At 41.7% G+C, this 15,594-nt stretch overlaps 1 protein-coding gene and 1 long non-coding RNA gene across 2 annotated transcripts; both read right to left on the bottom strand.

Annotated features, from left to right (window-relative positions):
- Positions 1-1,342: 1,342 nt before the first annotated feature.
- LOC134183544 (uncharacterized) lies at positions 1,343-2,379 on the bottom strand. The gene is made up of 2 exons (XR_009970522.1): positions 1,787-2,379; positions 1,343-1,731 (listed from the first exon to the last, which is right to left on the bottom strand). It is a non-coding gene; the product is annotated as an uncharacterized LOC134183544 (long non-coding RNA).
- A 3,238-nt stretch (positions 2,380-5,617) lies between these two features.
- On the bottom strand, positions 5,618-15,571 carry LOC134183204 (RB1-inducible coiled-coil protein 1-like). Its single transcript, XM_062650685.1, has 26 exons — positions 15,387-15,571; positions 15,202-15,328; positions 15,056-15,137; positions 14,196-14,281; positions 14,021-14,136; positions 13,790-13,876; positions 13,332-13,509; positions 12,917-12,973; positions 12,805-12,856; positions 12,273-12,510; positions 11,556-11,708; positions 11,123-11,222; positions 10,978-11,059; positions 10,865-10,923; positions 10,711-10,811; positions 10,011-10,056; positions 9,598-9,791; positions 9,007-9,368; positions 8,699-8,799; positions 7,865-8,239; positions 7,194-7,569; positions 6,645-6,676; positions 6,544-6,572; positions 6,348-6,472; positions 5,936-6,271; positions 5,618-5,872 (listed from the first exon to the last, which is right to left on the bottom strand). Exons 1-25 carry the CDS (start codon positions 15,452-15,454, stop codon positions 6,258-6,260), a joined length of 3,240 nt encoding a protein of 1,079 aa, XP_062506669.1. The 5' UTR covers positions 15,455-15,571; the 3' UTR covers positions 5,618-5,872; positions 5,936-6,257.
- Positions 15,572-15,594: the final 23 nt, after the last annotated feature.

Below are 15,594 nucleotides of genomic sequence, written 5' to 3'. Positions count from 1 at the left end.
TCCCGCCGTCGGCCGCGCCCGCTTACTCTAACAACCCGACACTCTAGGACACTAACTACGAATGTTGATTTAACATAGAGATGATTTAATGAACTCACACACACACACACACACACACACACAAACACACACACACCGACACATAAAACCAAGATAAAACCAAGATTGACACGACAACACAATGTAAAACACGATATACGACACGACCCACAGAGAGTCCGTTACACCAAAGAAGCAACGATCTGAAACCGAGAAAGGCAGCGGGACGGTCTGACGCGATACCGGCGCAGACTCCGGTGTTCCTCAGATAACGTACGGATCGACCACAGTCCGATCGATACGTACCGACACGACATGGCCTCGTGAGCCAGACGCACGGGAACCACAATATGTGACGTCATTCTCAACTGAAGCAGACATAGTGAATCTACCGTCGAGCGCCACACTAAAAAGATTGGAATCGAGGTCTCCCACGCTCACGCGACTTGTGTCATCTCGAAGGCATTCTGGTCGTATCGCGTGCAAATCCACTGGTGGGGAAGGGGTCGGCCCGGCTGGGGAAACTCTAACCGCCTAACCCTAACTCTGACTCTAACTCTAACCCTTACCCTAATCTTAACCCTAACCCTATTTCGAACTCTAACCCTAATTCTAACCCTTACCCTAATTCTAGCTCTTACCCTAATCTTAACCCTAAACCTATTTCGAACTCTAACCCTATATACTGTATTAAAACCAATCAGTTTAAGAGATGTCGACCATTTAGTCTAGATTTTGGTCTACATTTTGGTATAAATTTTGGTGGAATTAAATAAAATTATATAGACTTAACCCTTCACGAACGCACCGCTAAGTTTCCTCCCTCTATGACCTTTGCACTACTATGTCACGCCTATAATTATGTAGCGCGCGTCTTTATTATCTAGCGCGCGCTTATATAGTCTAGCGCGCGCATAACAAAATACTATCGTCTTTATTATCTAGCGCGCGCATAACAAAATACTATTATTTGCAACTGTAGCAACATTATAGAAGTAAAAATAACAATTCTGACACGTATAAAATGTACATAAATTGCTCTTTTGAATGACACAACTTTTGTAACTACCTCTAACTGTTTCAATATTCTATTTCGTCTAACTGTTTATTTTACCTCTATTATGCATAAAAATCCAATCAAGTTGATTGACTATTTGAAAAAATATTGATATGCAAAATGCTAAACCAATACAAAATATTTGCAGCAGTGACTTCACGCTTTCAATTATATGCACATATATACACCTAATCCAACACTAAAAAACAACAAACTGTTACTATATACAAATCGTAAAACATAACATAGATCACCTAATACAATACTGTATAAATGAAATATATAACAATATATAAATAAAAATATACAACAATATATAAATAGAAATATACAACAATATATATAGAAATATACAACAATATATAATAGAAATATACAACACTATAAATAGAAATATACAATATACACAGTCACAGTTTAGCAATTTTCAGTCATCCTCAGTGTGATATTTTATAAAGCACTGTCGCTCAGCAGATGACACACAGAGGGGAACGTTGCATTCTTGGCAGCGATACCTGGTCTTTGAGTTATGCCTGCCTTCAGATCCGTTGCTATGTGCGTTGCTATGGGCATAACTCAAATTCTTGCCAACTCCTAACATCCAAACTTGGAAAACACTTACTGAAACGTAAAAACTAAACAGCGCATAGCAAAAAACAAAACGAATAGACATCAAACTGTTTTACATACCGATGTCTACCACAACATACGGGTACACAGCCATAGCAACCGAACACTCATGCGTTGCTATGCGCATAACTCAAATTCTTCCCAACGGCGAACGCCCAAACTTGCAAAACAGGTACTAGAAACGTTACTGAACAACGTATCGCAAAAAAACGAGTTAATTAGACATCAAAACGTTATACTAACAGCGTAGCGTCATCGCTGTCTTCCTCGACGGGTAGCGCTTCTTCGTTGTCCGTCGCGTCATCGTCGGACGACGATATCGAAGCCATCGACACATCATCGCCATCGTCAACCTCGTCATCAGTTGTTTGCAGCTGAAAATAGGAAGCCAAATCGCCAACAGGCAGCGAAGCCCCAACTTGACAAGAGCGCTGCGACATCCGGTCGAGAGAAAATTATGACCAAGCCGCATGCGCCGTTAAAAATTCCCCCGTATGTGTAGACACGCCTCAAAGGTGTGTCTAACAGTAAAAAATATTTTGATTGGCTACCAACGTTCAGGAAGGTGGATATTCGACGATGAAGTCACGTGTCCGGAAACAGACCATGACGTCATAGGTGTGCAAACTGCGATATCTAGCGATTACGAGAACGTAGACTCCTCAAAGTAGGTTCATTCGAAAGATAATTTAATAGCGAATCGTTTAGGCTATAATTTAAAAAGATTGACGAAGGCTCCTTTGCAGGAAACCGGAATAGCAAAGCCGGGTACTGACCGGAGGTGGAGACAAAGTACGCGCGTTACCGACGTCACTCCACGTGATGACCTAAGTAGGCGCGACGTACTAACTAGTCAGTAATAGATGGGTTAAGGCATACTCGTATACCTTCATTTTGTGGAATGTTTGTGTAGAGAGACGTGACATCTATTGTGACCAATATGGCGTTTTGTCTAACTCTTGTTTTCTCAATTAGGGATATGAAGTCTTTTGAGTCCCGGATGTAGCTGTTCTGTTGTGTTGCGATCGGTTTGAGGAGATAATCAACAAATTGGGATATTGCTTCGGTTGGTCCTGAGCAACCAGAGACGATTGGTCGATACGTGACTGGAGTCTTGTGTATTTTGCTGAGAAAGTAGAGTTGCTGTGTTCGTATTTTAGCTGGTTCAGATTTGAAGAGGAATTGCAATGTTTTTTTGTCGAGTAATCCCAAATTTCGTATGTCAATCACTGTCTGATTTATCTGTCTTGTTATACATTCTGTGGGATCCGTGTCTAGGTGCTGATATGTTTGTAGGTCCTGTACTTGATCTAGGCCTTTCTCAATGTAGGCTTGCCTGTCTTCAATTACTACCATGGAACCCTTGTCAGCTTTTTTCACGATTATGTCATCTCTATGTGCAAGTTTTTTGAGTGCAGTTTTTTCGTGTCTGGATAAATTGTGGTGGATGTGTTTGGCTGATCGCGTGTCGGTTAATAATTTCTCGTGTTGGTTGTGTAAGCTTCTAAAGCTTGGTTTTTGGTGATTGGGGGATTCCAGTTGGATTTCATTCGAAATGGGTGTGGTTTGTCAGTCACGTGTGAGTCTTCTCCGTTTCCGTCGTCGGTCTCATGATGGAGTTCCTGCCATCGGTTGGCGAGTGTCTGGATGCGGAGTCGTCTAGTGAAGGCGTCGAATTCCTGTAAAAGACGATGTTTGTTCGGAGTTTGTTCGGTTGGAACAAACGCAAGGCCCTTGTCGAGGAGAGTCAATTCACTAAATGACAGATCTTGGGTGCTTCTGTTGAGGGTATATTTTTCTGCTCCCATAATTGTTGTCGCTGTAGCGGCGGTTGGAGGTGTTTGCGCAGTGTTGTGCGTGATCATGAGTGCGAGGTTACCGTGATTAGCAGTTGTCTCAGTAACATTGATTGTCTGAACTTCTGTATTGCTGTTTATCTCTATGACATTTCTAGCAACGAATCTAGATAATTTGTAAAGTCTGTTTAAATTCGAACGAAATGTTTGGCACTTAATCCAAAAAATATTCTCCATATTATTTACAAAACACACACACACTAACACATACACAAAAAAAAACAAGAAGACACGACAACACAATGTAAAACACGATGTACAACACGACCCGCAGAGAGTCTGTTACACCCAAGAAGCAACGATCTGGAACCGAGAAAGGCAATGTGACGGACTGACGCAATACCGTCGCAGACTTAGGAGTCCTGAGATAACTTACGGATCGACCACAGTCCGATCGAAACGTACGAACACGTCCCGGTCTTGTGAGCCCGACACACGGGAACCACAATATGTGACGTCATTCTCAACGGTAGCAGAAAGAGAGAATCCACCGTCGGGCGCCATACTAAAAGGATTGGAATCGAGAGGTCTCCCACGCTAACGCGGCTTGTGTCATCTCGAAGGCATTCTGATCGTATCTCGTGCAAATCCACTGGTGAGGAAAGGGTTGGTCCGGCTGGGGTAACCCTAAGGGCCTAACCCTAACTTTGACTCTAACCCTAACGTTCAGATGAGCGCGTAGTTAAACGCAGTTACGTCCAGATGGGCACGCAGTTACGCGCAGTTACGTGCAGTTACCTGCAGTTACGTGCAATTACGCGCTGTTAGGAGTAATTACGCTTAGTTGAGCGGGCAGATACTCCCAGATGGACGCGAAGTTACGTGCAGTTACGCGCAGGTGGGCGCGCAGTTACGCCCATATGAGCTCGCAGTTGAGCGCACTATTATGCTCAGATGGGTGCAGAGTTTGCTAGCAGATGGGCGCGCAAATCCCCCCAATGTGCGCGCAGTTGGGCGCGCAATTGTGCGCGCAGTTGCACTCAGATGTGAACGCAGTTGGGCGCGCAGTTGAACGCGCATTTAAGGTCAGATGAGCGCACAGTTATACGCAGTTACGTCCAGATGAGCGCGCAATTACGTGCAGTTACGCACAGTTAGGGCAGTTACGCGTAGTTACGTGTATTTGAGCGGACAGATACGTCCAGATGTGCGCTCAGTTGGGCGGGCAGTTGCGCTCAGATTGGCGCGTAGTTACTTGCAGTTATGCGCAGTTGTGCGCGCAGATATCCCAAATGTGCTCCCATTTGGCACAGTTTCGCGCAGTTACGTCCAGATGGGCGCGCATTTACTTGCACTTACGCGCAGTTGGGCGCGCTGTTACGCCCAGATGGCGCGCGCAGTTACGCGCTGAAGCCGCGCCCTTACGCGCAAATAACCGCAGTTATCCGAAGATGGGCGTGCAGTTATGCGCAGTTACGCGAAGTTGCACGCAGTTGTGGCGCAGTTACGCAATAATGGGCGCGCAGTTAATCGTAGTTAAGCGCAGGTACGTGCAGATGGGCGCGCAGTAACACCCAGATGGGCGTGCAGTTCGGTACGGATTTACTCCCAGATGGGCGCGCAGTTGCGCTCAGATGTGTGCGCAGTGATTGGCAGTTACGGGCAGATGGGCCGGCAATTGCGGCCAGATGAAGGCATAGTTGGACGCGTAGTTACGCTCACTTGGGCGAGCAGTTGTGTGCCCTTACGCGCAGTGGGCGCACAGTTACGCTTAAATGTGTGTGGTGTTTGGCGTGCAGTTATGCTCAGATGTGCGCGCACTTACGCGCAGATACGCGCCGTTACGTCCAAAAGGGCGCGCAGTTACATGCACTTACGTGCAGATACGCGCAGTTGCGCCCAGATGTGAGCGCAGTTGGTCGCGCAGTTACGCGCAATTACTCTCATTTGGGCGAGCAGAAACGCCCAGATGGCCGCGGAGATCGGCGCGCAGTTACGTCCAGATGGGCGCGAAGAAAGAGAAGGAGAGAGAGTGGTGTAACGGTAAACCTGATAGCCAACCACAACAGGTAGAGTAAGTGCTCGCTAGTCAGAGTCACGACAAACCTTGGAACTCCTGGTTATCAAAGTGGCATGCATGAACAATATATTACATTAACAGTATGCAATCGTCAACATGTCATTGCAGTTAATGTATGCAACTCCATGAATCGCTCTAGTTAGTATGTAACATTCCTTGTCTTCCTAGTGGACTCGAACTCTCTTGATCTCCAGCCATCATTGGAACAAATGGTTGAGCAAACAGTCGGTAAAACTTCGCACCCACAGGAAGCTTAAACCGATTAGCTTTCTACAACACCACACCACAACAGATGCAACAACACATGAACAATGTACAAGAGCGAGACGGTACCTTCTTGCACTGGCAGTATTCACGATTTACAATAAAACCAAGAGAAAAAGAAATTCTAGATGAAATACATCAAATGTTATATAACATGATGGGTAGATAGATGCCAATTACTAGTAGATTGACAAAAAGACAGATAAATAAACAGACATAGAGACAGAAACAGACAGACACACAGACAGACACATACAGACAGACACAGACAAACCGACTGACGGACAGACAGACAGACAGACGGACAGTCAGCAATTCTGTTGGATACTGAGAATTACCCTTGTAGCATATTTCTCATTATCTTACTAACTCTCATGCGTAACCAACACCCTCACCTTTCTTCTCCTGCACAAACGACAAAACACAAGAAACCAATTACACCACCACATGTATGAACAGACAGCAAGTTGTCTGCCTGTACCTTGAAGACCCAATGCCTCTACCGAATCTGGGTGCAAGTAGTATCGTGTAGATGAAATACTGTATGCTCTGTATGAGCCAGTATCTTGACAGAAACAGAAAAGGGCCAAATCTCCAACTTTAAAACTGCACAGAAAACAACCAAATAACAAACATAAAATTTAATTAAATAATATTAATTAATATCAACTACTTACTCTTGAAGGCTGACTTTTGGCTGGTAAGACTGAGAAGATAAAACACACACACAGTTAGAAGCAAAACAGTTTTGAGAAGCTGCAATGAATAGAGATCTAACCTTTGATAGCCTGGTTGCATCATATGTCACACCTATATAACGAAGAACCAATCAGCGTCGCAGAAAACGAAAAACGAAGCACTTCTAATATCCACAGCAACTCCCTTACTGTCTGTCTGTTTGTCCGTCTCTCTATTTGTCTGTCTGTCTGTCAATTAGTTAATGACTTTGTTGTTTGCAAGGACTGATTTGTATTTAAAAAATCCTAGCATATGTACAAGTAGAATCTGTATGAGAATAAAATATCTGTCTGTCTGTCTGTCTGTCAATACATATATTTTCAAACATTGAACTATTATACACCATCTAAGCACTAAATACTGTCAGTCTGTCTGTCAGTCTATTTGTCTGTCTGTCTGTCTGTCTATTTATACGTCTCCTTGTCAATTTAATTGGCAGTCTATGCACTCATCATGTTATAAAAACACTCAACGTATCAATATGTTCATTGCCACCTTCACTTGTCTATCTAATTGTGTGTGTCTCCACTTGCATCATTATGTGCATCCAAACATTTCTATTTACAATTCTAAATTTTGTCATCCTTACCTCGTTCAGCCAGCATTCTTGTCATGTCTGCAACAGTGAGATCTAGTTCTTGATATTTAGACTCCATTTCCAGTCCTTTTCTTATTAACTTCTTCTCAAACTCTTCCTTGTCTTCTTGTAGTTTCTTTGCTTTCATCCTTTCTGCTTCAGCCTCACGTTTTGCCTCTCGCAAGTCTCTTTCCTTTTCCATCAGTTTGTGAGTCACTGCACCTTCCTCTGATGCCATTTCATTGCCCCTCTCACTGATGTTTGTTGTAGGAGCTGATACTATCGGCTCGTGTGATGCTGGAGGATGAGGGGATTGTAGTTGCTTGCTTTGCTTGTTGTCTGTAGCAGATGAAGATGATGGCTCAGCCAATTGACTTTCAAGTAAAGACTGAAAAACCAATAAATAACACAAAGATTGAATGCAAACTATTGAGCAACTAAAACGTCTAGTATGCATAATAATCAAGTGATTCTATAGCCTCGGTTCCAGACTCTTTCCCATATGTACTACGAGTACTACTGCACGTGACCCCATATACCTGTCACGTGCAGTAGTACATACAGGGAAAGCGTTTGGAACCAAGGCTAGTGATTCTATTGACTCCTCATTAATATTTCTTATCTATTGTCAGTCTGCACATAGATCAGTAGTAAGTAATCAACAGGACTACAGTGTTACTCACCATTTTATGTTTCTCCTCCTCTAATTCTCTCCTAATGTTGTCTACCATCTTCTTCATTAGCTTCAACTCTTTTTCCTTCTCTTCCTTCTCTCGTCTTTCGTCTCCAATCTCGTCTCTCATCTCCTCCATCCCTCTCTTCATTTCCTCTATTTCTAAATCAAACAGTTGACGTGCCTCCTCTTTACCTGACTCAATAGCCTTTGCAATACTCGTCTTTAGCAAAGAATCATTCTTTTGTTTGACGACTTCCAGCTCTTGCAGTTTCTCTGTTTGTAGTGTGGCAATACGAGCCTCATAGTCACTCTTAAGTTTGAACGTCAGTTGCTTCTCGCTCTCACTTTGTTGTGTGATCAGCACTGATTTGCTTGACTCCAACTGAAACAAACAAACAAACAGTGTATAAAAACAAACAAACAGAACAGTGAGCTCTAGCAACAGCACAACAACTGTAACATAAACTCTAAATTCTATTGCAAAAACTGCAATACGAAAGTTGTCATGCACAACAGTTACAATGTAACAACTCACAATGTAGAACAGCAGCTACTTTAGGTTCAACAAATAGAAAATTTCAATGTCTAAATTTCTAAGCACTATCTTACTGATTAAAAAATTTAGATGCTCAATTGTCTAAATTTAGCTTGTGCTCCTAACAAACCCTACAGTAACGTGACGTTTGTGTACTAACTATTTGTGACATTTACAAACGAGCATATGTTGTGTACAGTACAACAGTTGCTGCTGTTGTTATTGTTGTTCTTGTTTCTTGTCATTTTTGTTGTTGTTGTTGTGTGTGACTAAGGCTTATTAGTTGTAAAGAGATGAAGTTTATACCTCTTTCAAATCATTCTCCAGTTCTGTGCATTTCACTTCCCATTCTTGTGTGACCTGATCAAGTTTGGTTGACATTTCTATTTTGTGCTGTGCCATTAGAGCTGCAACATCAAAAAGCTTGGTAAACAATCAGACAAAGACAAAAAACAAACAGAATAACGGCCAGTCCAAGAAACAGACAAACAAACAGACAGACAGACAAACAGACAGAAGACAGACAGGCAGACAGAAGACAGACAGGCAGACAGACAGAGAAACAAGCAGCACACAAGTACACAAAGAGAGTAAGTAACAGACGAAACATGAACCTTCCACTTGCTCTTGATGTTGCTTATTCATAGTTTGTATTAACTCCTGCCTCTCATTCTGCATCTTCTCTTTCCATTCCGTTCTATTCCTCAGTCCTTCTTCCATTTCCTTCTTCATTCTCTTCATCTCGTCTTCTACTGTCTTCCTCTCCTGCTCTAGTCGTTCGCATTTATCCTTTTCCACCGAGTTCTCACTTGCTGTTTGTTCCTGTGATATTGTCAACTGCAGCTCTAATTCGCTGATGTGAGAACGAAGTTCTGTGAGATGTTTGTTTGACTTCTCTAATTCCATTAAAGTGGTACACGATTTCTCCTGCCATTCTCTCTCCGTATTTACTAAACAATGTTTCTCGGTCTCAAGCCTAGCAATACACAGTTAACTTGATTAGAACAATGCGGCCAATCGAAGCAACAGTGAGTGAACAATCAAATGAAATGAACAATTAGAGACGGACCATGCAGTAAGAAGGAAAGAAAAAGTAGCCCAACAATAAAAAGTCAGAAACTGACAACAAACCAAAATGCAGGAATCAAACCGCAGAATACTTAAGGGTAAAACTTGGACAAGAACATCGTAACATGTTGTGTGACCTCTCTATTTGCTCCTTGAATGACATTTCTATTTCCTGTCTTATTTGTTGTTTCTCTGTATCAGCAAGTCGTCTCTCTTCCTCGTAAGATTTCTGTAGAGTACGAAGCTCCTCCTTTAGTAAAGTGATCTCGTCACTATGTGGTGCAACAATATCCTTCCTCAGATTAGTGTCATCGTCATAACTGTTTGCAACCTATGAATACAACAGCATGACTCAAACAGTATCAGTAACAACTACGGTCACACATGCATTCACATAGGACACACACATGCACACACACACACACACACACACACACACACACACACACACACACACACATGCACGCATGCACACAATCACACATGCACGCACGCATGCATGCGCGTGCGTGCGCACACACACACACACACACACACGCACGCGCGTGACCTTTGTTGGCAGTGTGGGGTGACAAAGTTGGAAAGGTTCACTGACACTACAATCACACAAACAGAGTAGATCATTATGGAATGTTTAAAAATGCATGCTGTAACTGATAAAACAAACAGTCACCAAAACACATAAAAAGCAGAAAACCCCTGGAATAAGACAAACAAACAAATAAATAAAATAAATAAATAAACAAACAAATAATTAAATAAACAAATAATTAAATAAATAAGATAAGATAAATAAACAAACAAGTAATTAAATAATTAAATAAATACATAAATAAATAATAAATAAATAAATACATAAATAAAATAAATAAATACATAAATAAATAAACAAATAAATAAAATAAATAAATAAATAAATTATGACTCGTTTCAGTCATTGGGGAGTTTCTGTGGTGTGGCAAACGATCCATGGAATATGACGTTCAGCACTTCCCTGGTGGTCATTGGTATCCACTAGGTGTGCTGTCCTGAGTTTGCGGTCACCGTAATGCCTGCAATCTATATCAAATTGGCTAGCCATTGACCGCCATGTGGGCTACACAGAAACATGTACCCTGCTGGGCTCACCTGCTGGGCTCACCTGCTGGGTTGGTGGGCGCCCAAATGGGGTAAAGACCCCACTTGCCCATTATGGAGGGGCATAACGACACAAATAAATAAATAAATAATCACACAAATAACAAACTTACACAGCATATTCTGCAAGAGAAGGCAAGGCTATCTTAAACATCTCCAAATCTGTCTCAGTCATTTCAGGTAAACTCTCATTGAACATCAGAGGCTTTCTCATCTATAAACAATTATTTATCAACATCTCACTGTCCAACAGTCACACAAACTTACAAGAAAACTCGGCGGCTTCTCGGCCAAACCAGGAAAGAAACATTGAAGGAAATGTGTTCCTAGATGCAAACATACTAAACCAGACATCAACAACAGCAAGAGTCAGTCCTCACCCATTGCTTTGTTAAACTTTCCTCTCATTGCTGTTTCTTCACTGAGCACATCATGTGACCACGTTGTGACATCTTCACACCACTGAGAACACAAGGTCAAGTAAACTGTGAACTAAGTGTCATTCGTTTGAGGTTTGGGTCTCACGGTGACAAACTGTGTGTTGTATTTCCGACGTCTCACAACTTCTGCGGCTGCTGTGATGAACAAACGTGGCGCTGAGTTTACCTGCTCAACAATCTCTAATCTAGAAATGCATGAAATAATGAAGTATGTTAACAAACCAAGAAAATCAACACACACAAACAGACGAACAACAAGTTTATCAGAAGATGTTATGCTGGCCTTTAATGCCATAATCTATAATTGGCCAATATGCTTGACATTGTCCCACCTCATTGGCTACGACTGTTTCACACACACAGTGACACACGTGCACACACGCACACATGCATCCACACACACACACACACACACACACACACACACACACACACACACACACACACACACACACACACACACACACACACACACACACACACAGTACAATACAAATGAATGGGTTCATATCACTGACTTCTTTTTTAGTTTCTTGAGACTCTCGCAGCGTAGAATGATACTGCTGTCACAGTCTGCAACTTGTTTCTGTACAAACACCACCCAACGTAGACGAGTGTGAAGATTCGCACATAGTTCATGTTTCGCATTTGTGAAACGACAACGAACTTCTCTAGAGTGGTAAACTGAGTTACTCACAGCAACAACAACAATAGACCATCAGAATGACTGACAGACAGACAGACAGACTGACTGACAGACAGACTGACAGACAGACACACAGACAGACAGACAGATTGATATATTTGAACTCTTACTCTACCAATAACAATCGCTAACTTTACGTATGCATAACAATAACAGTCAATGAACAAAATGTTGAACGTCTTCATCATACAGAAAATCATCAAAATTGCACTTAGACAACTTTGACAACTTTTTAAAAATCACACGAGAGTTGCAAAACTGTACAACTACAGACGGTTGCTTTCTTCATCTATCTCTAAAGTCTGTTTTGCTGCTTTATCCATTTGCATCTTTTGAAATTCTGGAGATCTTATCGAGATAGTCTTCAGCCATAGGGCCCAAAAGCCAAAGTGTTCACAGACAGACAGACAGACAGACAAACAGAAAGACACATATACAGACAGACAGACAGACACATAGACACACAGACACACACACACACACACACACACACACACACACACACACTCACACTCATCTGCCGTCTTACTTCAGTTGCGTGTGATTTTGAACCAACATTTTCAGTTGCCTCTCGTGTCCAGCACACAAATCAGGAAGCACAGAAGCGTCTCTAAGAGACTGAGCTCTCATTTTGTTTTGCTGAAATCCTTGAGAAATCTCCAGCACTTCCTTCTCCAGTGATGCAGCATCATTTAGTTGCTGTTTCAGCATGTGAATACGATCATCAAGACCAGACACCTCCTTCATCTCGTGATTAGCAAAAAATGCTAAAAACACCACAAAAACAAAAAAGTTTACAACCAATAGTCACATATAGTATAACATGTAGAGAAGATGAATTAACCAAAAACAAATTGAACCATAAACACACAGACAGCCATAAAACAGACACAGATAAACAGACAGACGAACAGAAAGACATACATACATACATACAGGTATGCAGGCAGGTGAGTAGGTGAGCAGGCGAGCAAGCAGGCAAGCAGGCGGGGGGGGGGGGGAACAAACAGACAGGCAGACAACTAAACAGACCAACCAAAATTAAGCTACCACTCACCAACCTTGAACTGATGACATTTTACTCATAATATCTTCCAAATGTTTAGAACTCAGCTACAACACAAACCACCATTAGTTAACTGCAAAGCCACGCCCATCATCACTAGACGGCACCTGATCCAATGACTTGTGACAATTGGCACCCAACTCTTCCAACAGACATTTTTGATCCTAATCACAATGAGAAAATGTCAAACTTATGTTTCATAATTATTAATAATAATTAATATCAAGAGCACAACCAATTGTTGTGTAATAACTAGTTATAACTAAATAATAATTAATATGAATTAACTATTGATTATCATATCAATTATTCATTTATTTATTATTTATTATTATATCAATTATTTGTTATTAATTATTTTCTGTTAATTATTACATGAAATCGAATGCGGAAGCAACCACTGCCACCAATGTAGCATGTGTTAGATGTATGGCATTTAATTTATTATATCAATTATTTGTATTTATTATTATTATCAATTATTCCATCGGCTTTACTTTGATTATTGAATTAGATTCTTACATGAGCTGATATCCAGTCTAGTAGTGATACTTCATCATCTTTCGTTGTGTCTGTGTTGCTGGGAACAAGTTCAAATGACTCCTTTGTACTTGGACTGAGAAGGCCAGTAAACTCAGGTGATCTTAATAAACACTGAGGAAGAATGATCTTCCGCAATTCAGAAATAGACACATCAAATCTAAAAGAGGACAGTAGTACAGCAAACAACAAGATTAACAGAAAAATATACAGACAAGCAGACAGACAGACAAACAGACAAACAGAGACAGACAGACAGACAGACAGACAGATAGACAGAAATTGTAAACTCACTTAGATAAAACTTCATACAACGCAAGAGATAAACAGAAAGCAGCTCCAAGGACAAACACACATACATACATAAATACATACAAACAGTAGACAAGAGTGACAAGTAGATGTACAGACTTTCAGTAGTGATCTTTTGATTGACGTACGTTTGTAGATGCTCAATAAAATTGACTTTAGACAACAGGATTTCGTTGTAGAGTTCTTTTAAAGTCTCCAAGCGATCACTAAACGCCCTAAACGTAAAAGAATAAATCGCATTATGTGCGTGCAATGTGACTGGATAGTTCACTGTCTATCAGTCTAACTACACTGTCTGTGTGTGTGTGTGTGTGTGTGTGTGTGTGTGTGTGTGTGTGTGTGCTGTGTGTCCAATTCACCTTCCAATTCGTTCCAAATTAGCAATAACCGCCTTCCAAGCTCTCTGCTGCATTCCCTGCTCGTTGACAAGTTGAGCACATGACTGATGTAGTTCAACAGCATGATGATGGAATTCCTAACAAAGAAGCCACAATTTACACACAACACATCCAACACCAAAACCAACAAACTCACTGTAGCCAGTTGTGCTCGTCTCACCACAGTCTCTTGTGAAGGTCGCATTTGCAATGCCATCTGCACTTGACTTAACAGTTTCCCATCTATTATAATACAATAAATAGAATCACACACACACACACACACACACACACACACACACACACACACACACACACACACACACACACACACACACACACACACACACACACACACACACACACACACACACACACACACACACACACACACACACACACACACACACACACACACACACACACACACACACACACACACACACACACACACACACACACACACACACACACACACACACACACACACACACACACACACACACACACACACACACACACACACACACACACACACACACACACACACACACACACACACACACACACACACACACACACACACACACACACACACACACACACACACACACACACACACACACACACACACACACACACACACACACACACACACACACACACACACACACACACACACACACACACACACACACACACACACACACACACACACACACACACACGCGCGCGAGGTAATCTCACTTCACTCCAACTACACACTGTACAACCATATAAGTACATGAGTTGGATACTCGCCACATTTAGTGTTAATTTAAATCATCAATATGCCATTAACACATTGCCCTTAATCATCCACTAGCATGCAGTCCACAAGTACAAACTCATCACTGTAAACGTAAAATTTGTATTTATTGCAGTCTAGTTTTACAGATATTGCTACAACTCAAGTATTATTTCAATTTTTGGTATTACAGAGTTTGATGTTGCAATGTTGCAACATGTAGTTCATACCGTTGGTTGAGTGTACTGTAGCAGCAGGCGGTGTCAATGACTCAATATTGCTCTTGTCGAACAGGAAAATGGGGCTCGTTTCCTGACGTCATCGCAACAAAAATGACGTCACAAACATGCGTTTCACTCCAAACCCGTTGACTAACCGTTCCTGTACTGAAATTGGCGACGCGGCACGACGGCTGTAAGGTTTCTCCGCTACATGACAACAAAACTTGCTTCTCTACTGGAATGTGGAGGCGATTGGCGATTGTGTCTTGAAGTTGAGAGACACTGTAGACAAGAAGACGAATGAAACGCGTGTTTGTAATGCGATATAACCGTTTGAGACCTTCCCATCGCGAGCTGCATGTCAAATGTGGCTGTACGACCGACATCTCCCATGAAAACGACCAACATTGTTGAGGATACACTACTCAGCTATTAGACCAAAATACAAAATACATAGAAATACAGATGACAAAGTGTTAACGCTTCAAATATTTCTGTTGAGTCATATGGGGTCTACGTATATACGGGACATGCAAATTTGTGTAAGG

This window comes from Corticium candelabrum, chromosome 8, assembly GCF_963422355.1.
Source record: "Corticium candelabrum chromosome 8, ooCorCand1.1, whole genome shotgun sequence".
NCBI classification, from domain to species: Eukaryota; Metazoa; Porifera; class Homoscleromorpha; order Homosclerophorida; family Plakinidae; genus Corticium; species Corticium candelabrum.
The sequence above is the reverse complement of the archived record's forward strand: the minus strand, read 5'-3'. Positions and strand labels throughout refer to the sequence as shown.